General features: G+C 48.1%; 1 protein-coding gene across 6 annotated transcripts in view; it reads left to right on the top strand.

Moving 5' to 3' along the window:
- The window catches only part of LOC141153994 (NACHT, LRR and PYD domains-containing protein 3-like), a 250,139-nt gene that overhangs the window by 61,994 nt on the left and 164,501 nt on the right, over positions 1–23,644 (top strand). For all 6 annotated transcript variants that reach the window (XM_073639358.1, XM_073639359.1, XM_073639355.1 and 3 more), the window contains exon 3: positions 22,416–22,585. In XM_073639358.1, the coding sequence (XP_073495459.1) occupies positions 22,416–22,585 (170 nt within the window). The remainder of the gene's footprint in view (positions 1–22,415; positions 22,586–23,644) is intronic.

Here is a 23,644-nt window from a genome sequence, read left to right as displayed (position 1 = left end):
CTACAACATCAAACACACCACTCACCTCATTTACAACATCAAAACACACCACTCAGCTTATCTACAACATCAAAACACACCATACAGCTAATGTACAACATGAAAGCACACCACTCACCTAATCTACAACATCAAAACACACCACTCAGCTCATCTACAACATCAAAACACACCGCTCAGCTCATCTACAACATCAAAATGCACCATGCAGCTAATGTATAACATCAAAACACACCACATACCTCATCTATAGCATCAAAACACACCACTCAGCTCATCTACAACATCAAAACAGACCAAACAGCTATTGTACAACATCAAAACACACCTCTCAGCTCACCTACAATATCAAAACACATCACTCACCTCATCTACAACATCAAAACACTCCACTCACCTACAACATCAAAATACACCATTCACCTGATCTACAACATCAAAACACACCACTCACCTCATCTACAACATCAAAACTGTAACATCGCTGGCGGTGTGCTTGCATAGTGCACCACCTCCCACTATGCAAGACCGCAATCTTACCTGTCAGTCCAGCCTGCAAATCTTGCTCCAGTTCATGCTGTGTGCATGCCTCTTGACTGACTGCTTAGGGCGGCGTCCCGGTTACTTTCTGATTCTTATAGCTGCTGTGGGCGCACCCCTAATGCGTCTCCAGCCTATTGCTGTGAGTCACTGGATATTTAAACCCCCTCCACCCAGTAGGAGGTGCCTGAGCAACACCTTCACTCAGTTTGTCTTTGCAACTGTATTGCCAGGTCCTGTCCTGTTATCTCTGACTTCTAATCTGTTTCCGCCACTCTGGGGGCTGTATTCCCAGGCTCGTTTTTGTATCTCATTGCAGTAGCAGTTCCTGTCTGAACTGTATCCTAGCCTGTTACCTGTTTGTCTCTATGTCCGTACCTTCCCTTTTCCTGCAGTATCTGAACCTGCACCTAACTCCAACTCGTTGTCTCTGTACTTCTGTTTGTGAGTTTTGTGTCCACTCGCTACTTCATAGGAAGTACCTTGTGTGTATCTGGTTCTGCTTGTCCCTTTTCCCTTCCTCCATATCTTCCTGTATTTTCCAGTCTGTTCCATGTGAGCAGAGCCCTGTCCTCTCTGACTTGCCCACCGCTCCGGTGGTTTCCCTCTGCTCTGCCTTACCCACCGCTCCGGCGGTTTCTCTCTGCTCTGACTTGCCCACCGCTCTGGCGGTTTCCCTCTGCTCTGCCTTACCCACCGCTCCGGCGGTTTCTCTCTGCTCTGACTTGCCCACCACTCCAGCGGATTCCCTCTGCTCTGCCTTACCCACCGCTCCGGCGGTTTCTCTCTGCTTTGACTTGCCCACCGCTCCGGCGGCTTCCCTCTGCTCTGCCTTACCCACCGCTCCGGCGGTTTCTCTCCGCTCTGACTTGCCCACCGCTCCGGTGGCTTCTCTCTGCCCTGCCTTGCCCACCGCTCCAGCGGTTCCGCTCTGCACTGCCTTGCCCACCGCACCTGCGGTTTTCGCTCCTCCCTGCTTGCTCACTGCACTAGCCTTTCCTCTCTGCTCTGCCTTGTCCTCCGCTCCGGCGGTTTCGCTTTACTCTGCTTGTCTACCGCATCTGCGGCTCTGTACCTGTCTCCCAGTCTGTACTGGACCCTATCCAGCCTGCGATCCAACCTGCTAGTGCCTCCCGGTCTGCACTCCAGCCGTGCTTGCCAGTATCTCCCTGTCTGCACACCAGCCGTGCTTGTCAGTGCCCACCTGTCTGCATACCAGCCGTACTTGCCAGTACCCACCTGTCTGCATACCAGCCGTACTTGCCAATACCCACCTGCCTGTATGCCAGTCTAACCCTGCCTGTTCCTGCATTCCCCGGTGTGGGTCAACAACTGTGACCGGGGTCTGACCTGGAGTCGCACCTGGTACCTCTGCTCAGTTCCTCCTTGGTCCACGGAGTCGACTAAGCCGCCGTGCGACCTTGGTCGGATCGGGTTGATACTTAGTTACGCCCCTCCAGGCACTCCTCGGTTCATGGTACAGTGGGATCACTAATCACGCTCACGCCAGTCAGTCCGGGCGCGAGTGTAACAAAAACACACCATGCAGCTCATCTACAACATCAAAACAGACCAAGCAGCTATTGTACAACATCAAAACTCACCACTCACCTCACCTACAACATCAAAACACACCACACACCTCATCTACAACATCAAAACACACCACTCAGCTCATCTACAACATCAAAACACACCACTCATCTCTGCTACAGCATCAAAACACACCATACAGCTAATGTACAACATCAAGACACACCACTCATCTCTGCTACAGCATCAAAACACACCATACAGCTAATGTACAACATCACGACACACAACTCACCTCATCTACAATATCAAAACACACCACTCACCTCATCTGCAACATATTATACAAATACTGGTCTGTCCTTCTTGACCAGCCACAGAAATATACATATATTTACAAGTCAATGGAAACACAATAGTGTATTTCTCTTGGCTTAACAAATCTAATCGTCTGGCTGATTAAGATTATAAGCTGTATCGTCACAAGAGGTTTTTGTCCATGCCAGTTAACAGGTTGATATGCGATGTGTCGACATGGTGGAAATCCACTCTGCACATGTTGCAGGGACTGTGTGGCAGCAGCAACGAACCCTGATGCAGTATGTCATGTCGTATAGCCTGGGCCAACGCAGTATGGAGGTGGGGCATATCACATATTTACGGAGTGGGCAAAGATTGAGGACCTCTGCACCCTTCTGCATAGTTTTGAAATGACGACTAAGATGGATAGTGCTGACGATGCCATCATCAGCTTCACTATTCTGGTCATCTACATGCTGAAGCAGACTTTGAATAGCCTGCGGCAGGAGGTGGTGGTCCCAGAAGAGGAGGATGTGGAAGGGATAACAATATCTCAAAGTTCCAGACTGTCGTCACACAGGTGGATGCCAAGGGAGGTTGGATTACTGCGATCGAGGGGGGGTTTGTGATACCAGACAAACTGCTAGTGAAGGTGCAAGAGCCGAGGAACAAATGAAGGAGGAAGAGGTGATGGGAGAGCAACAGTCAGAAGATAAAGAGGATAATCATCCCTTCTCTGTTGTTCGTGGTTGGCAGGAGGGGACGGAGGAAACAAGCATCAGTGTTACCCAGCCACCAACACAGCATGGGCTTAGACCTCATGGAAGAGCCCGACATATGAGTGCCTTTTTGCTGCAGTATCTGCAACATGATCCCCGTATAGTTATGATTCGAAATAGTGCTGACTACTGGGTTGCCTCTCTTTTAGATCCATGTTATAAGAGCAAATTTTGCCAGATGCTTCTCGCCCTGGAAAGGGATCCGCAAATGCTGGAGTATCGAAACAAGCTTTTGCACAACCTTAAGAGAAGTTTTCCCCAAGACAGCAGTGAGGCACACAGTGTGCATCGCAGCTGAAGACTTTCAACCTCTGGCACATCAATTCATCAATGCCAAAATATTAGCAGCAGCAGTGTAAGTGGCAGAATCAATTTCTGTGAGTCCTTTCACACATTTTTTTAGACCAGTTTGTGCACAAGCACAACAGAGTACAAGTCTGACACGTGGTGAACGACTGTAGAGGATGGTTCAGGAGTATCTAGAGCTCAATATCGATACCATCAGAGAGGGTTTGGACCCTTTTACATTTTGGTCTTCAAAAATGGAAGAGTGGCCTGAGCTTGCCTGTCACGGCTTGGAGGTTTTATCATGCCCGTCAGCCAGCGTTCTCTCAGAACGTATCTTCAGCGCTGCAGGTGGTGTCCTGATGGATAAGCGCGGCCAGTTGTCCCCTGAAAGTATAGACCGCCTAACTTTAATCAAGATGAACAAGACATGGCTCTCCGAGGACTTTTGCACCCCAATTGCTGACTGCACATATTTGGCGATGTTGTAGTTTTCGTGTGCTGCATTGATCTCGCGTAATTGCAGTCTGTGATATCTTTAGCGTGGCATCTGTGCCTGCTCTTGCTGCTGCAGGTGTTAACACAAATTTTTGGAAATGTGAACACTCCTGATTGTGTCTTCATCTGCTGGGTTGGCTCTAGTAGAAGAGGTTTTGGTCTCCATTATACTACTTCTACTCTGGTGAAATTGATGCCACTTTGGTGGTGTTAGGTCGTAATTTTTTTTAAATGTGAACACTCCTGATTGTGTCTCCATCTGCTGGGTTGGCTGTAGTGGAAGAGGTTTTGGTCTCCATTATACTACTTCTACTCTACTGAAATTGATGCCACTTTGGTGGTTTTATGCCCTAATTTTTTTAAATGTGAACACTCCTGATTGTGTCTCCATCTGCTTGGTAGGCTGTCGTGGAAGAGGTTTTGGTCTCTATTATACTACTTCTGTTGTACTGAAATTGATGCCACTTTGGTGGTGTTAGGCTCTAATTTTTTTAAATGTGAACACTCCTGATTGTGTCTCCATCTGCTGGGTTGGGTTGGCTGTAGTGTAAAAAGTGTCGGTCCCCATTATAATATTTATACTCTAGTGAAATACACAGACATGATGAACTCAAAATTGGTTTTATTACTACCGTGGTATATAAAGCAGGCCACATCTCAGCTTAAAATTCTTTGGTGCAAATATTGTTCTCCATACAGGGGGAAAAAAAAGTAGGGTCCGAGCAACCCTCGTCACCAAACGTTAACCCCTCGGGGGGTGATCCTGATGAGACTCAGATACCTGAGGGTCACGCTGACTGTACTGTGCTGTCAGGGCAAGAAGCAGAGGAGGGTAACTCTCAGGGCAAGGAATGGGATAACACATTGGATGATGATGAGGCTGTAGATCCCACTTGGTTTGAACCCAGAGGCACGCAGCTGAGTAGCTCATCTGAAGATGTGAAAGAGGAGGAAAATGAGGAGGTTACGTTGCGTCCTTAGATGCAGAAGTAGTAAGGTGCAAAGAAGTAGCTTCCCTCTGGCATCAAAAAGGTTAAAGAGTATGTTCCCGACGGTTAGATCTCTCTGGACTGCAGTTAGGTCCAGTTAAGGGGTTAGCTGTGATAATCCAGCCCAGTAGAGTAAACGGGAATCCAGTGCTATGGTTGGCCACAGGATGTGAATAAATGCTCTGTCCCTGATGTGTTTCCTCGTGGGCTGTAGTATTGGTAATCAGCCACAAGATACCACTGTCCCGGGTGCAGATGACAGGTTAAGTCTGCCAGTAGTATTGCAGACATGAAGGACAGTGAAGGGGTTAATTGTGTGATGACAGCCCATAGATGGTGGGCACATTAGGAAAATCTCTGGGTAGGTTCCAGAATCAGGAAGTGAGTGTTCAGTGTTGTGTAGTGTAACATCCCTGGCAGCGTGCTGGCATGGCTTACCACCTCCCACCATGCAAGACCGCCATCTTACCTATCAATCCAGGCTGCACACTTTGCTCCAGTACCTGCTGTGTCTCTTGTCTGATTGCTTAGGGCGGCGGCGCAGCTACTGCCTGATTCTTATAGTTACTGTGTGCGCACTCCTAATGCCTCCCCAGCCTATTGCTCTGAGTCACTGGATACTTAAACCCCCTCCACCCAGTAGGGGGTGCCTGAGCAACACTTTCATTCAGTGTGTTCTGTGCAACTGAGTTGCCAGGTTCTGTCCTGTATCTTGTCTGTTCTGCCACCCTGGGGGCTGTATACCCTGGCCTGTTGCCTGTATCTGTGACTTCTAGTCTGTTTCCGCCACCCTGGGGGCTGAGTTCCCAGGCTCGTTCCTGTATCTTGTTCCTGGTTCAGTTCCTGTCTGAACAGTGTCCTAGCCCGTTACCTGTTTGTCTCTATGTCCCAACCTTCCCTTTTCCTGCAGTGTCTGAACCTGCACCTAACTCCAACTCGTTGTCTCTGTACTTCTGTTTATGAGTTTTGTGTCCACTCGCTACTTCATTGTAAGTACCTTGCGTGTATCTGGTTCTGCTTGTCCCGTTTCCCTGCCTCCGTATCTACCTCCTGTGATCTAACTATCTTCCTGTATTTTCCAGTCTGTTCCATGTGAACAGAGCCCTGACCTGTCTGCCTGCACCTTCTGCTCTGTTCTGCTCTGCTTGTTCACTGCACCTGCGGTTCCGCTCTGCTCTGCTTGTTCACCGCACCTGCGGTTCTGCTTTGCTCTGCTTGTTCACCACATCTGCGGTTCCGCTCTGCTCTGCTTGTTCACCTCACCTGCGGTTCCCCTCTGCTCTGCTTGTTCACCGCACCTGCGGTTCCGCTCTGCTTGTGCACCGCACCAGCTGTTTCGCTCTGCTCTGCTTGTTCACCGCATTGGCGGTTTTGCTCTGCTCTGCTGTCCACCGCACCTGCGGCTCCGTTCCTGTGTCCCAGTCTGTACTGGTCCCTATCCTGCCTGCGTTCCTACCTGCCAGTACCCGCCTGTCTGCATGCCAGCCGTGCCTGCCAGTGCCCACCTGTCTGCATGCCAGCCGTGCCTGCCAATACCCACCTGTCTGCATACCAGTGTTACGGATCCGGATGGTGGAACCTCTGTGCTGCGGTGCAAGGAGGGACCCAGAGGGGCGTAACTAAGTATGAACTCGGACCGACCTAGGTTGTACGGCGGCTATCGACTACGTGACCAGGGAGGGACCGAGCAGAGGGACCAGGTGCTACTCTGGGGACGACCTTGTAAGAGAGCAGGTGACTCCCACGGGTCAGATGGCTGGGACTGACCGATACTGCAGATGGGCACAGCAGGCAGGCTGATGAGAGATCCGGGTAGACGAACAGGCAGAGACAGCAGGCGACAGGCGGGAGCCTCTAGGTAGGCTGTCAGGTGGTCACGGTAAGTGATGGGAAGGAGCCTCCAGGTAGGCTGACAGGTGGTCACGGCAAGTGACAGGCGGGAGCCTCTAGGTAGGCTGTCAGGTGGTCATGGCAAGTGACAGGCAGGAGCCTCTAGGTAGGCTGTCAGGTGGTCAAGGCAAGTGACAGGCGGGAGCCTCTAGGTAGGCTGTCAGGTGGTCATGGCAAGTGACAGGCAGGAGCCTCCAGGTAGGCTGACAGGTGGTCACGGCAAGTGACAGGCAGGAGCCTCTAGGTAGGCTGTCAGGTGTTCACTGCAAGTGATAGGCAGGTGCTTCCAGGTAAGCAGGCGGGCAAAGCCCATAGACAGACTGGCGGACTGAACGGAAGACAGACTGTCGGGCTGGAGAGTAGTCAGGCTGGCGGACTGGACTAGTAGTCAGGCTAGCAGCGGGACCTGAGGGCTGAATCTGAGGTAAGTACACTGTGCATCAACTATTGCTCGGGCACCTCCATATTGGAGGAGGTGCTCTAAATATGGGAGGACCTCCGGCAATTGTCCGGGGACTCCTCAGGGCGGTGCGCGCGGCCCCTTTAAGAGGGAGGGAACACGCGCGCGCGCCCTAATCCCAGTGCCCGGGAAGCTGCGCTCGCCGGCAGAAGCAGGAAGAGGAGCGCTGGAGGACGCCGGGCGCAGAGCGTGGCTGTGAGAGGAACGGCGTCTCTGCCTGGTAGGGGGCAGAGACGCCGATGCTACAGTACCCCCCATTTACGCCGCCTCTTTTTTAGGCCAGAAAGAAATTTTTCAAGAGAAGCGGGGCATGAATGTTCTCCCTGGGTTCCCAAGTTCTCTCCTCTGGGCCAAACCCCTTCCAATCCACCAGAAAAAAGGTTTTTCCTCTTACCCTCTTGGTGGCCAGAATGTTCTCTACCTCAAAAACGTCCTCAGCGGAAACCGGAGCAGGGGGAGTACCTGGACTGTTGGAAAAAGAATTAAACACAACTGGTTTGAGGAGAGATACGTAGAAGGAGTTGGGAATCCGTAAGGTGGCCGGGAGTTTTAACTTGTAGGCCACTGGGTTGATTTGTTTGAGGACTTCAAATGGACCGATGAACCGAGGACCCAACTTTTAGGAGGGTATTTTGAGCCGAACATGTTTGGAGGAGAGCCAAACCTTGTCTCCCGGACGGAATTGAAGCGGATCCAGACGTCTCTTGTCAGCATATCTCTTCATCCGCTCGGAGGACTGAAGAAGTGAGGACCTAGTATTTTCACAAATGGTGGAAAATTCGCTGACCAGAGACTCCGCGGCAGGGTTGTCCACAGAAGCGGAGACGGGAAACGGAATCCGGGGATGTTGACCATAGACTACAAAGAACGGGGACTTGGAAGTCGATTCGCTCTCATGGTTGTTGTAGGAGAATTCGGCCCATGGTAGGAGGTCCACCCAATCGGTATGGTGAGCATTAACAAAGTGCCTGAGGTAGCTGGTAAGGATCTGGTTGATACGCTCCACTTGGCCATTGGACTGTGGATGGTAAGCGGAGGAGAAATCCAGGGTGACATCCAACAGTTTACACGTAGCTCTCCAGAAGTGTCAGGTGAATTGAACCCCTCGATCCGAAACAATGTGGAGGGGTAGGCCATGGAGACGGAAGATGTGAAGGAAGAAGTTCTTAGCCAGCTCTGATGCAGACGGGAGACCAGGCAGAGGGATGAAGTGGGCCATTTTAGAAAAGCGGTCGGCGACCACCCAAATGACTGTACAGCCGGCAAAAACAGGGAGATCTGTAATAAAGTCCATAGCAATGTGTTGCCAAGGGGCAGCAGGTACGGGAAGAGGCAGAAGGTGATCGGCTGGAAGATGTCTGGGAACTTTGTTGCGGGCACAAGATGAACAGGCCGAGACGAAGTCTACCACATCCTTGCGCAGGGTAGGCCACCAGTAATGCCGGGTAATGAGCAGGAAAGGTTTCTTCTGACCGGCATGGCCGGCTAGTTTAGATGAATGACCACAGTGAAGAATCTTCTCCCGATCTGGAACCGCTACAAATGTCTTACCGGGTGGGAGACGAGTCAGATCTAAGGGTTCCATACTCATCACTTTGGAGGGGTCGATGATGTGCATAGGCTCCTCCTCGAGATCGGAGGACAGGAAGGATCGGGACAAGGCGTCAGCTTTAACATTCTTGTCCGCCGGGCGGAAATGTAGGATAAAGTCGAAGCGAGCGAAGAACAAAGACCACCGGGCCTGACGCGGATTGAGTCTTTGGGCATTCTGGAGATATGCAAGGTTTTTGTGATCAGTATAGATGATCACTGGGTATAGAGCCCCTTCAAGCAGGTAATGCCACTCCTCCAGTGCCAATTTGATGGCTAGCAGTTCTCGGTCTCCTATGAAGTAGATGCACTTAGACGAGGAGAAGAGTTTGGAGAAGAAGCCGCAGGTTACCATTCTCCCGGATGAAGATTTTTGGGTGAGCACCGCTCCGGCTCCGGAGGAGGAAGCATCAACCTCCAGGAAGAACTTTTTGTTGCAGTCCGGACGGTGCAGCACTGGGGTAGAGGAGAAGGCTTGCTTTAAGGAAAGGAAGGCCTCCTCAGCTCCGGGGGGGATACCTTGGGATTTGCTCCCTTACGGGTAAGCGCAGAGATGGGAGCAGTCCGGGAAGAGAAGTGCGGGATGAAGAGACGGTAGTAGTTGGCGAAGCCCAGGAATCGCTGAATCGTCTTCAACCTCTCCAGACGGGGCCACTTTAAGACGGCAGAGAGCTTCTTGGGGTCCATTCGTAGACCTGTCTGGGAGATAATATAGCCCAGGAACGGAAAGGAGGTCTGCTCGAAGAGGCACTTCTCAAATTTGGCATAGAGGTGATTCTGCCTGAGCCTAAGCAGGACCTGACGAACATCCCTCCGGTGTGTGGGAAGGTCCGGAGAGAAGACCAAGATGTCGTCCAGGCACACCACCACGCAGGAATATAGAAGGTCACGGAAGATGTCATTGACTAATTCTTGGAAGACGGCGGGAGCATTGCAGAGACCGAAGGGCATCACACGGTATTCATAGTGACCATCCCGGGTATTGAATGCCGTCTACCACTCGTCTCCTTGACGGATCCGGACCAGGTTATACGTCCCACGTAGATCCAGCTTGGAAAATATCCTGGTGCCCTTAAGGCGGTCAAACAACTCGGAGATGAGCGGCAGGGGGTATTTGTTTTTGACCGTGATTTGATTGAGTCCTCTATAGTCAATACAGGGGCGTAGCGAGCCATCCTTCTTCTTGACGAAGAAGAATCTGGCTTCAGCCAGGGAGGTAGATTTCCTGATGAATCCCCTAGCCAGATTCTCCTCAATGTACTCCGACATGGCCCGGGTTTCGGCCGACGACAATGGGTAAATACGCCCACGGGGTGGAGTGGCTCCGGGTACCAGGTCGATCGGGCAATCATATGGCCTATGAGGCGGCAGTGTCTCTGCTTCCTTTTTGTCAAAGACATCTGCATAGGACCAATAAGGTGCCGGTAAACCGGGTAGATTAGCCGGGGTGGGTGGAGGACGAAGCGGGCGGACCGGGACCAGGCAGGTCTTATGGCAATCCTGCCCCCAACGGGGAACTTCACCGGATTGCCAATTCAGCACAGGTTCATGTTTCTGAAGCCAGGGTAGACCTAGCAATAGGGAGTGAGAGAGACCGGAAAGCACATGGTAGGAGATCCTCTCAGAGTGCAGCATTCCCACCTGCAGGGTTATAGGTTCTGTGACGAGCAGGATGGTCACCGGGAGAAGTCTTCCATCCACGGAGGCGACTGCCAATGGTTCAGCCAGAGGTTTGGTGGGAATGTGATATTTCTCTACCAGGGACTGGGAAATTAGGGTCCCAGCAGCTCCGGAATCTAGGTGTGCAATTTCAAAGTAGCGGTTCTCTCCCCAGGAGATGGAGACAGACAAAGTCAGGGAAGGAGAGGGTTTACTTTTGCCTAGGATGACCTCTCCGAGCGGTCCTAGACACTGGAGTTTCCCGGCTTCACCGGGCAGATCAGGTGCTCCTTACTACCACAGTAGAAACAGCTCCCCTCGGCTTGGCGTGTCTCTTGGCGAGATTTGAACATCTTGGTCTGGTCGATCTGCATAGATTCGGGCGAGCGTGCCCGAGGAGTCGCTGATTGGGAAGCTAGTTTCTGGAAAACCGGAGCAAGACGAGGAAATCTTCGCTCCCGGGTAGTCTCTTTAGCACGTTCTAGGAAACGAATGTCAATCCGTGTTGCTAGTGACACCAGGTCATCCAAGGTGGTAGGAATGTCCCGGCCGGCTAACTCGTCCTTAATCCAACCAGAAAGGCCCTCCCAAAAGATGGACACCAGGGCCTCGTTGTCCCAGGCAAGCTCAGAAGCGAGGGTACGGAAGCGTATGGCATATTGGCCCACGGTGAGACTCCCTAGGTGGAGACATAGCAGAGAGGAGGCAGTAGAGGATTTTCGTCCTGGTTCATCGAAGACTCTCCGGAAAGCAGCGAGGATCTCCCACAGGGGATTTAGCCAGGCCAGTGCTTCTCCAGTGAGATGGGACATGATGAATGCCACCTTGGCCCGGTCGGAGATGAACTGGTATGCCAAGAGTTCAAAGTGCAGAGTGCACTGGTTTATGAAACCCCGAGCTAAAGCGGGGTCGCCAGCAAAACGTGGAGGTGCCGAGAGCCGGGGTCCATAGCCGGATGCCATAATAGGACTGGGTTGCGGTGCCGCAGGAGCAGGCGCCGCTGGGCCAGAGATGGACACAGACGGGTCAGATAATGCGCCTAGGCGAGCGTTAACAGACCGTAGAAAGGACAGGACCGACTCCTGTTGAACTCTCTGACGTAAGACCTCCTGGTGCAGGTCGGAGAATGCGGGGGTCTGGAGGCCACCGGGTTCCATGGCCCAAGCAAACTGTTATGGATCTGGATGGTGGAACCTCTGTGTTGCGGTGCAAGGAGGGACCCAGAGGGGCGTAACTAAGTATCAGCTCGGACCGACCTAGGTCGTACGGCGGCTATCGACTCCGTGACCAGGGAGGGACCGAGCAGAGGGACCAGGTGCTACTCTGGGGACGACCTTGTAAGAGAGCAGGTGACTCCCACGGGTCAGATGGCTGGGACTGACCGATACTGCAGATGGGCACAGCAGGCAGGCTGACGAGAGATCCTGGTAGATGAACAGGCAGAGACAGCAGGCGACAGGTGGGAGCCTCTAGGTAGGCTGTCAGGTGGTCACGGTAAGTGACGGGAAAGAGTCTCCAGGTAGGCTGACAGGTGGTCACGGCAAGTGACAGGTGGGAGCCTCTAGGTAGGCTGTCAGGTGGTCACGGCAAGTGACAGGCAGGAGCCTCCAGGTAGGCTGACAGGTGGTCACGGCAAGTGACAGGCAGGAGCCTCTAGGTAGGCTGTCAGGTGGTCAAGGCAAGTGACAGGCGGGAGCCTCTAGGTAGGCTGTCAGGTGGTCATAGCAAGTGACAGGCAGGAGCCTCCAGGTAGGCTGACAGGTGGTCACGGCAAGTGACAGGCAGGAGCCTCTAGGTAGGATGTCAGGTGGTAACGGCAAGTGACAGGCAGGTGCTTCCAGGTAAGCAGGCGGGCAAAACCCATAGACAGATTGGCGGACTGAACGGAAGACAGACTGTCGGGCTGGAGAGTAGTCAGGCTGGCGGACTGGACTAGTAGTCAGGCTAGCAGCGGGACCTGAGGGCTGAAGCAGAGGTAAGTACACTGTGCATCAACTATTGCTCGGGCACCTCCGTATTGGAGGAGGTGCTTTAAATATGGGAGGACCTCCAGCAATTGGCCGGGGACTCCTCAGGGCGGCGCGCACAGCCCCTTTAAGAGGGAGGGAACGCGCGCGCGCCCTAAGCACAGTGCCCGGGAAGCTGCGTGCGCCGGCAGAAGCAGGAAGAGGAGCGCTGAAGGACGCCGGGCGGAGAGCGCGGCGGTGAGAGGGACGGTGTCTCTGCCTGGCAGGGGTCAGAGACGCCAATGCTACAACTACCCGTGCCTGCCAGTACACACCTGTCTGTATGCCAGCCTAACCTGCCTGTTCCTGCATTCCCCGGTGTGGGTCAACAGCTGTGACCGGGGTCTGACCTGGAGTAGCACCTGGTCCCTCTGCTCGGTTCCTCCCTGGTTCACGGAGTCGACTGAGCCGCCGTGTGACCTTGGACGGACCGAGCTGATACTTAGTTACGCCCCTCCAGGCACTCCTCGGTTCATGGTCCAGTGGGATCACTAACCACGCTCACGCCAGTTAGTCCGGGCGTGAACGTAACATATATTGCCTGGGACAGGCCAGACAGGATCCGTATACTGGCTGCTAAGGCAGACATGGGCCCCCTATCTCAGACAGCGGATCACCAGAGAGAAGAATCCCTCCACAAGAGTCCCCTTAGCTTGGGAAAATCAAAAGAGTCATTGAGGACCCGGGGGCACATTCTGTCTGCAGGCTGCAGAAGAAGTCAGGGCTCAAACCTAAGATGTGGGGAGAACTAGGATCCCGATATACTGTCATTGGTGAGGAAGATTCTCTAGGGCTAGAGAATAAGGCAACAGAGATGCTTCACTTAAAAAGGGAACCAGGGCTGAAGTTGTATCAAGTACCTGTGAGAAAGATGACAACCCGGTGGGCCTTATCCATTATATCTGCCTGTAAATATTGTACATATTCCTCTTTCCCAAGTAAAGTCCCAGTTATGGTTATGAACCTTGTGTCCTCTGAATTTATTGCTGCCCTGGTTCCGGAAGAGAAATGCCTGGAGACAGATGCGACCGGCTGGTCTGAAGTAAGTGGAAAGTACCACATACACTGCAGCACATCAGAGGGAGGACACACCCTGTCTGTAGGGTGCCAAAGTGAGCTGGGGCCACAGCTCACCCACGACTACCTTGCTGGGGCACCTTACACAGACACGAAATGATGCAACCGTGACAAGCACTGCATCCTTAGACACAACTGTGGCAGTGACCAGCACCGGTCGCGGGTCTGCAGCTTGCAGGGGGGGCAAGGGTTGTTTAGCCTGGGACTTTTTTTGTCACCGCAACGGATGAGCCACCTCACGTTATCTGGCAACTTTGCATGAAAAAAGTAGAGGGAAAAAGTACAATAATTTGACTACTACATGCATGAACCTTCACATGCGCAATCAACATGCATTACTCTGGCAATCTCACTGCGATAAAATGCAGACCAGCGGACCTCAACAACCATCAGCCGTTCCATGAACCGCATCTGCTGCTTCTTCCTCCTCCTCTGTTACCGTGCCAAGTATTGTCACGCAGGTCTCCGACTGCAGACAGAACCTCCGGTTCTTTACAGTCTGCTGTAACAGAATCGTACATGCCTGCTGGTTTTGACCGATCTCAGAGAACGAGCTCACCACAACTTTATCAATCCATTGTAACATCTCCGTCTGCACCTCGCTCAAGGTCCAGCAGTTTGTCCAATTCACCATACTCCGACCTCTCTCAGCACAGCAGCCAAACCTCGGTCCCATAGTTGTGGTCATGTAAAAGAGTGTTTCCTTCTACACATAACAAAGCTAAGAGATTGAAATCCACCATCTCCTCATCTCCAATCTGTTGGCCACGGAAATGATGGTGTCAGGCCCTAATTTTTAAAATTTGAAGACTCCTGATTGGGTCTCTATCTGCTGGGTTGGCTGTAGTGGAAGAGTTGTTGGTCCCCATTATACTAGTTCTACTCTACTAAAATTGATGCCACTTCGGTGGTGTCAGGTCCTAATTTAGGAAAATGTGACCACTCCTTGTTGGGTCTTCATCTTCTGGGTTGGCTGTAGTGGAAGAAGTGTTGGTCCCCATTATACTACTTCTACTCTAGTGAAATAGATGCCACTTCATTGGTGTTAGGTCCTACTTTAGGGAAATGTGAACACTCCTGGTTGGGTCTCCATCTGCTGGGTTGGCTGTAGTGGAAGAGGTGTCAGTCACCATTATAATAGTTGTACTCTATTGAAATTAATTCTTTGGTGCAGATATTGTTCTGACAGGGGTACACATTATAAAATAGAAATTGGTTTTCTTACTACAAGAATACAGACCATATGCCATAGTGATAGCCCCACACTGCCCAGCACCCCTACATGCGTTTCGCGTGTTTTCTTCCTCGGGAGGAAGCAAACATGCGAAACGCACGTAGGGTAGCTGGGCAGTGTGGGGCTATCACTATGGCATATGGTCTGTATTCTTGTGATTAATTATGTACTGCCTAAATCAGTGTCTAACTAGTCCTAGAAACCTATTCATTATGTGTATTTATAATATGGCAATTTGAACTTTATACAATAATGTTCACCGATTTATTGGTATATATACTTACCTGTATGTCATAAGATTGGTTGTAGACCACACTGCCTATTGGCTTTAATTGGGATTTTTTTAGGGCAGTATATTTTTAATTGTTTTTGCTTGCTGTGTTAATAAAATATTATATACAATTAACTACTATATGACTACTCTAGATGACTTTCTTAATATGGTAAAAATTGTTTTGGTTAGTGTTTTAGCAGAGCCCCAAGGGGATTGTGGGGAAGTTGTTTACAGTCTGGCTGAAGCCAAAGAGAATGGTGGTGGTGTGTTATCTGGATCTGACAGAAGGCAACTGAACAGGTTTCAGATCAGGAGAGAAACTAAACACAGGTCAGATAAACTCCCTGAACTAACAGTGCAGTGTATTATCAGGCAGGAAGATAAGGACTGGAAGGAATTGTGACACAGGGATCATCTCCCTCATCAAACCCTCCCCCCTTCCATTCCCATGCAGGATAAATAATGCCGTGTACTATTGTGTCCTTGTGAAGGAAAAGCCTGTGGTTGTGTATGCATAGAAGTGTGCTGCTAAGAGATCCAATCTGTGCTGAATTATGCTACTGAAGAGACTGTAATACTGTGCCTTGTGAAGATGCTACTGTATTGTTACTGGAGCCGGTTGCTCAAGAAACTCAGACTGCACTGTAATGAAGATTGTTGCTGTAGTATCCCTGAATTGTACTGGCCGTGCTTCAGATTAAATTCCACTGTTAAACTGAAAAAAGACTCTTGTAAGATGTGTCTGGTCAGCAACTGAATCTATCGTGTGCCGGAGAGAAGCTGCAGCCTATGGTCGTCCTGAGTAACGGTTCCCCCAGGATTCCAAAGAACCTAGAGGAGTGCGTGTAAGACTAACTGCTCTGAAATCTTAGCTTTGGAAAGTCTTACGTCACCTCATTTTCTGGTGAGGTGTATGCGTATGCCTCACAGTTGGAGAAGTGCTGTTCTCCAAGACTTAACCACTCTCTCCAAAAGATCACAAGTTGTCTCTGCGGTGTCACCTGTTGTAGTTACAAAGAAAATGACGGCACTTCCACTACAAAAAATAGGTGTGAACAGGTGCTTACTAAGAGCAGCTACCTCCATATATAATGAACAAATAAAGTAGCACACTGTAACACTGAGTATATAGATATGAAATACGAATAACATAACTGCTGTAGAAAATAGAAATAAATGAAAAAAATTTAGAATTTTTTTTTTTAGCGCATGTAAATATTAAAATTAATATGTAATATTATTTAAAAAAATTTCAAAAATGTTTTCATTTATTTCTATTTTCTACAGCAGTTATGCTATTCATATTTCATATCTATATACTCAGTGTTACAGTGTGCTACTTTATTTGTTCACCTGTTGTAGTTAGACACCCTATAAATCATTGGGGCAGAATTCTGAAAACTGTCTAACAGTAAAACTGTCTTTATTGCAACCAATCACAAAGCTGTTAAAAATTAAACTGTCCTCTGATTGGTTACTTCAGGCAACAAAGACAATTTTTAGACCATTTTGATATAAGCAGGGCCGGGACAAGGTATTTTGGTGCCCTAGCGTGAGCAGTAGCATCTATCGGTAAGCGATGGAATTGATTTCCTTTATTAATATCTGAGTGTAAAGTGCAATATGAAAGAATTCCATCACTCTTACATTGTGGAAACGTTTAGAGGTGGGAGGAAGATATATTTACTGGGATCATTTTAAATAATTAAGTGATCTCATCCCACTAGAAATCAGATCCAGTATTTGATCAAGAACAATGCTCATTTGGATGATTATGTACACATGAGAAGTTTATATGTTAGTATCTTAGTCTGGCACATAAAGGTGCGGGCTGCATAGACTGAAATTTTGGTACAGTGGATATAGGAGCACTTTATCTAGTGAAAATAAAAGTAAATTTTTAATTGGGGATTCCACCGCAGTCAGTGATTTTTACATCTCCCCATATGTCCTTAACAATGGCAAAGGGATGCTAGGAGTTATTATTAGTCTTTATCAGACTGCGGACCATACAGTGACCACAGTACTGATGAGATGTAGTCAGTATCAACAAGTAAAGATGTACATCCAGTTACCTTATAGGTGAAATCTAGTGATGAGTGAGTGTGTTTGCCACTACTCGATACTCGATCGAGCATCGGGGTGCCTCGGGTACGCTCGTTACTCGATCGAGTATCGCTGGTGCTCGTACGCCATTCTCGAGTCCCCACTGGGCATATATCGCAGCTGATAGATAGCCAATAAACATGCGGGGATTGCCTGCCATACACAGTAATGCCGTAGCCAAATTGGCTACTGACATTACTGTGATTGGCCGGCCACATCGCATCATTGAGTCTTAGATAAGACAAGACCCGGTTATGCAATGCTCGGCACACTGTCCTCTGGAAGCAGTTCGGGGTTATTTGATGTAGGAGAGAGAGCTTAGATTAGAGCAGGCATATATGCAGAATTTAATTGCAATTGCAGTACTTGTAGACCACTGCTGCACCATTAAAACAAAAGTCCTTTTCAGGGCTACATACTGTCCTTTCTCTATTAAAACCGCTGTTACCTGCATTCAGTGTAGGCAAAACTGGTGGAGGAATGATTGTTTTGGATTAGAGGCATATAGGCACTGTTTATTGCCTTACAGTCACATAATTGAGAACAAAAGACATCGGAATCTTAAAACACACGATATCAAAGGTTCTGGAAATAAATCTAACAGATTGGCTCTATCATTGCAATATAGTTTAATGCTATCAAATCAATTTTCTTTAAACATATATCCATTTAATATGAGGATGCAACTTTATCCAAAATTTTACATTCAAATTGTTCTGTAGTAGCAAGGAGAGGTACCACTATATTGTATCGCCCTCCCTTTTCTCTTCTAACACAAAATCTAGCACTTGGTTAAATTGCTCTGGCTTTTATATTTGTGGCCAAAATAGATGTCGTACATGTAAACATACATCATCAACCAAAGAATTCCAAAATTATAATCACACACAAACTTTTAAAATTAAAGATTATATAAATTGTAACAGTTCCAATGTAATCTATGTGATCTTATGTAAAATTTGTGACCTCATGTATGTCGGATGTACCACAAGAAAACGTAAAGTTCGTATTTCAGAACATTTAACTGATATATCTTCTCTTTCTAGTGCTAATCGTAATATCTCACATGCTTCTAGACATTTTAGTGAATGCCATCAAAGATCCTCAAGTTACTTGCGGGTTGTTGGTATTGAAAGAGTTAAGCCTGCACATCGAAGAGGTGATTCCAGACGCCGTTTACTTACCAGGGAGGCGTTCTGGATTTATAATCTTGGATCCCTCTTCCCAGATGGTCTTAATGCACGTCGTGAAATTATGTTCCATTATTGATGTTATATTTTGTCTTTGTTAATTAATTTTATATATTCTATGCAATATACAGTACAGACCAAAAGTTTGGACACACCTTCTCATTTAAAGATTTTTCTGTATTTTCATGACTATGAAAATTGTACATTCACACTGAAGTCATCAAAACTATGAATTAACACATGTGGAATTATATACTTAACAAAAAAATGTGAAACAACTGAAAATATGTCTTATATTCTAGGTTCTTCAAAGTAGCCACCTTTTGCTTTGATGACTGCTTTGCACACTCTTGGCATTCTCTTGATGAGCTTCAAGAGGTAGTCACCGGAAATGGTTTTCACCTCACAGGTGTGCCCTGTCAGGTTTAATAAGTGGGATTTCTTGCCTTTTAAATGGGGATGGGACCATCAGTTGTGTTGTGCAGAAGTCAGGTGAATACACAACTGATAGTCCTACTGAATAGACTGTTAGACTTTGTATTATGGCAAGAAAAAAGCAGCTAAGTAAAGAAAAACGAGTGGCCATCATTACTTTAAGAAATGAAGGCCAGTCAGTGCGAAAAATTTGGCAAACTTTGAATGTGTCCCCAAGTGCAGTTGCAAAAACCATCAAGCGCTACAAAGAAACTGGCTCACATGAGGACCGCCCCAGGAAAGGAAGACCAAGAGTCACCTCTGCTTCTGAGGATAAGTTTATCCGAGTCACCAGCCTCAGAAATCGCAGGTTAACAGCAGCTCAGATTAGAGACCAGGTCAATGCCACACAGAGTTCTAGCAGCAGACACATCTCTTCAACAACTGTTAAGAGGAGACTTTGTGCAGCAGGCCTTCATGGTAAAATAGCTGCTAGGAAACCACTGCTAAGAACAGGCAACAAGCAGAAGAGACTTTTTTTGGGCTAAAGAACACAAGGAATGGACATTAGACCAGTGGAAATCTGTGCTTTGGTCTAATGAGTCCAAATTTGAGATCTTTGGTTCCAACCACCGTGTCTTTGTGCGACGCAGAAAAGGTGAACGGATGAACTCTACATGCCTGGTTCCCACCGTGATGCATGGAGGAGGAGGTGTGATGGTGTGGGGGTGCTTTGCTGGTGACACTGTTGGGGATTTATTCAAAACTGAAGGCATACTGAACCAGCATGGCTACCACAGCATCTTGCAGCGGCATGCTATTCCATCCGGTTTGCGTTTTGTTGGACCATCATTTATTTTTCAACAGGACAATGACCCCAAACACACCTCCAGGCTGTGTAAGGGCTATTTGACCAAGAAGGAGAGTGATGGGGTGCTACGCCAGATGACCTGGCCTCCACAGTCACCAGACCTGAACCCAATCGAGATGGTTTGAGGTGAGCTGGACCGCAGAGTGAAGGCAAAAGGGCAAACAAGTGCTAAGCATCTCTGGGAACTCCTTCAAGATTGTTGGAAGACCATTTCCGGTGACTACCTCTTGACGTTCATCAAGAGAATGCCAAGAGTGTGCAAAGCAGTCATCAAAGCAAAAGGTGGCTACTGTGAAGAACCTAGAATATAAGACATATTTTCAGTTGTTTCACACTTTTTTGTTAAGTATATAATTCCACATGTGTTAATTCATAGTTTTGATGCCTTCAGTGTGAATGTACAATTTTCAAAGTCATGAAAATACAGAAAAATCTTTAAATGAGAAGGTGTGTCCAAACTTTTGGTCTGTACTGTATGTTGTCACAATATTTGTCTGTCTTCTTTGTATATTGGTTTTATATATTTCTCCATTGTATGTGATTGGCTCACACTAATTATGCATCTTGGACATGCTATCATGTGACTTGGTCTACTGATTTCATTGGCCACTATTGGGTATAGTACCATAGTATGTCAGATGCATGTTAGCTTTGACAAAGAACACAGGACTGTGTTCGAAATGCGTTGCGATTTTTTCTATGTGAGATTCCACGATACAACATGGAAATTTTAAACTGCGTGGATTTATCTCAATAAACTTTGTTATTTTGGAAGCTGGATTTTCCTTTTCCCTCTTTTCTTCAGTAATACTCATTGTTCCCAGCTGCGACCTGGGAGTCAGAGATGCATCCAGGCATCTTCCCTGTCCTGTTCCCATTCCATTTGAGCGCTGTTTCAGTGATTTTGCTGCCTCCCCAGCCCTCCAGTTAGGGCCTTCAGGAAAAATGCTTGAGTTTCCCATTGTCTTCCATTATACTCGGTATTCGAGTCGAGCCCGTCCGAGCATACGACCTGCTCGATTCGAAAACCGAACACTTGAGCATTTTAGTGCTCGCTCATCACTAGTAACATCTTCTCCGATAAAGTCAATTTCTTTCTTTCCGTCTCCTTCTTGTCCAGGCGCCAAGTTGACTTTTCCCATCCACAGCTCTTCTTTGCCGACTTTTTCTTCTCCACTCTTCTGCAGCATATCCCAACAAGGTGTCTTTTAAAATAAGAATGTTACTAAAATGCCCTTTGCGTAAAAACATCTGTCCATACTATGCCATAAATAAGCCTCCTATGGTGTTTAGCCTCCACACTGTCCGCCCTAAAGTTCTATAACCACTCCACTGTTTGCCATTATCAGCTATAGCCACCACACCGTCAGCCTTTATGAATCATGGCCTATACCATGGCTGTGCCCTCTCCACTGTTTTCCCTTACACTCTCTATATCGCCACACTGTTCTCTGCCATGCTAACCTCTCTCCATATTGTGCCCCCATTTCACGCTGCCCAGTCTTTATATCCATTCTGTGCCCCCTTTTCACATTATGCCCTCATGCTGCCCACCACGTTGTCCTCTCCAAACTGTACTCCTTCCTTAAAGTGTCCCCCTACATGGTATGATGGACACCACAGCCGCCCATACAGTATGATATTCACAACAGCCCCCCAAAATACACCATGATGTCCACCAGAGACCCCAATATACGATATGATGTCCACCACAGCCCCATATACAGTATAATGTTCTTAACAGCCCCCTATACAGTATGGTCACAGCAGCCCCCAATACAATATGTCTCAACAGTCCCCAGTATAATGTCACCCACAGCCCCCTATACAGTACAATGCCTCCTCGCATATCCTATAGAGTATGATGTCCCCACAGCCCAGGTATAATGTCCCAGCAAGCCCCACATAGGTCCCCACAGCCAGCCCCATGTTTGTCCCCACAGCCAGACCCACGTAGGACCCCACAGGCAGACCCACGTATTGACCCACAGCTAGCCCCACGTAGGTCCCTACGGCTAGCCCCACGTAGGTCCCTACAGCTAGCCCCACATAGATCCCCACAGCTAGCCCCATGTAGGTCCCTATAGTCAGCCCCACAGCCAGTTCTTTTGCTATGTCCCCCATTCATTCACAAACTAATAAGAAAAATTAAAAAAAGCTTATATTCATCTAATTCAGGCTCCCATCCAGTGCTGATTGATGCAATGATGTCACTGCATCGCGCCGTCTCCTTTAGTGCACAGTTCGGAAGTGACCTGCGTTCTGCAGGTTTTCCCGGAGGAGCAGGGGGCTGATTACAGCTCCTCTGCTCCTGCCCCAGGCAGCACCGACATCTGACAGACGCGAATACAATTAAGTGCAGGAACGGAGTGATGGTCGGGGCACAGGCGGAGACAGGGGCCTCTGTGTGCCTGCGCTCCCGCCGTAACTGTGCTGAATGCCTGTGAATGGGGGAATTCACTGGGTGGCCGAATGCATTCAGCAATGTCACTTCTTTCCCCCAAAGTACCCCCAAAGAGATTGAGCCCTAGGCCGGTGCCTACCCCTAGTCCCAAGGCCCAATGCTCGAATGATTCACAACCTTTACAACTAATGATCTAAGCCAAACAGAGACTCCTTCAAAAGAAAGAGACGCTCATTTAGACAGCTGTTTCAGAGAAAGTTCTTGCCCCTCTTATAGGGAGACAGCTTTTATTTTTCATGTCTTCTTTATTTCCTAGATGATAATGACGAGACCCGGCAGTTTCACCGGCAGCTCTGCCAGTATGAACACCATGCAGTGAGGATGATACATCAATATTTCCAGGACGATCTGTTTCACATTGTGGAGAACTTGAAATGTAATTCTCTCTTGGATGAGCTGCATTCCCGAAATATCCTTGATGTTGAGGTTAGAAAATATACTTTAATGGTGACATTTCAGTTTTTGTTTACTTGTGATTTACTGTTATGTGTTAAGTTCTCAATTAGGGTTTAAAGAGATAGAAGTACATCAAAGTATATTGGTATCGACAGTAAGCAATTAATCAACTAAGCATTAAATGACCAATAAAAAAGCATGCTGGAAAAAAGTACATGGGTTCAACACAATGTATATTCCACTAGTGTGACAAAGTGTTAGAAATAAGGTATATAGTGAATACAAGTACTATAAGTAAGATTGTATATAGAAGCATATCTATAAAGTGGAAACTCCTTACCCATGACAGGAATGTGCACCTCTAAGCCCCGACGCTCGTTTTGCGCGGGATTCTTCGGGGGCCTGGACTGAACTAGATTCTGCAGGAATTGTTTTGGCACCTGTGGTTAAATTACTCCAAGACAGTGAAATATATTTCATCACAATGTCAAAATATTAATGTTAGACTGTCTACTGAACCTGTGCAGCGCTCTGAGCGCACTCAAGCAGGATCAGAACACTCCATCCTGATGAGCGCACATCTGACAACTGTTCTGAGAAAACTGTTGGGGGGTCTCAGCATCCAGTCCCCCCACCGATCTGTACGATCTGCAGAGCATTTTATGCCCTATCACATATTATAAAAATGTGATATCATAAAAATGACACTTTAAGATTTTCATTAATGATGAGTGAATCGGTTCAAGACTAATTGAATTTCCTTGAAAGTTCACAAAAATACTTGGTATTGCTAGGAATCCTATTATTCTTTTTTTCAGTATTTTAGGTCTTCGATGAGGATAAAAAAAAAATCATTACTCTCAACGTGCCTCATCTTATCTGGTGCTGCAGCATCACGCCTGGTCCCCTATTGACTTACCGTACTCACCCCCTTCTTCTGCCACTGACTAATCTTCACTGAAACTGATGACATGCCTCTTCGCTTGAGATCTATTCATTTGGAGGGAGTGATTTTAAAGACTAATTCAACCTTTTTTTTGATCTTGCCAGATTCACTCATTAGTTTTCATGATTTTAGTCAACTAATGT

Source organism: Phyllobates terribilis, unplaced genomic scaffold, assembly GCF_046119375.1.
Source record: "Phyllobates terribilis strain yellow unplaced genomic scaffold, ASM4611937v1 Scaffold_7__3_contigs__length_470593459, whole genome shotgun sequence".
Classification (NCBI taxonomy): domain Eukaryota; kingdom Metazoa; phylum Chordata; class Amphibia; order Anura; family Dendrobatidae; genus Phyllobates; species Phyllobates terribilis.
Note: the sequence above shows the minus strand (reverse complement) of the source record. Positions and strands in the feature narration are given on the sequence as shown.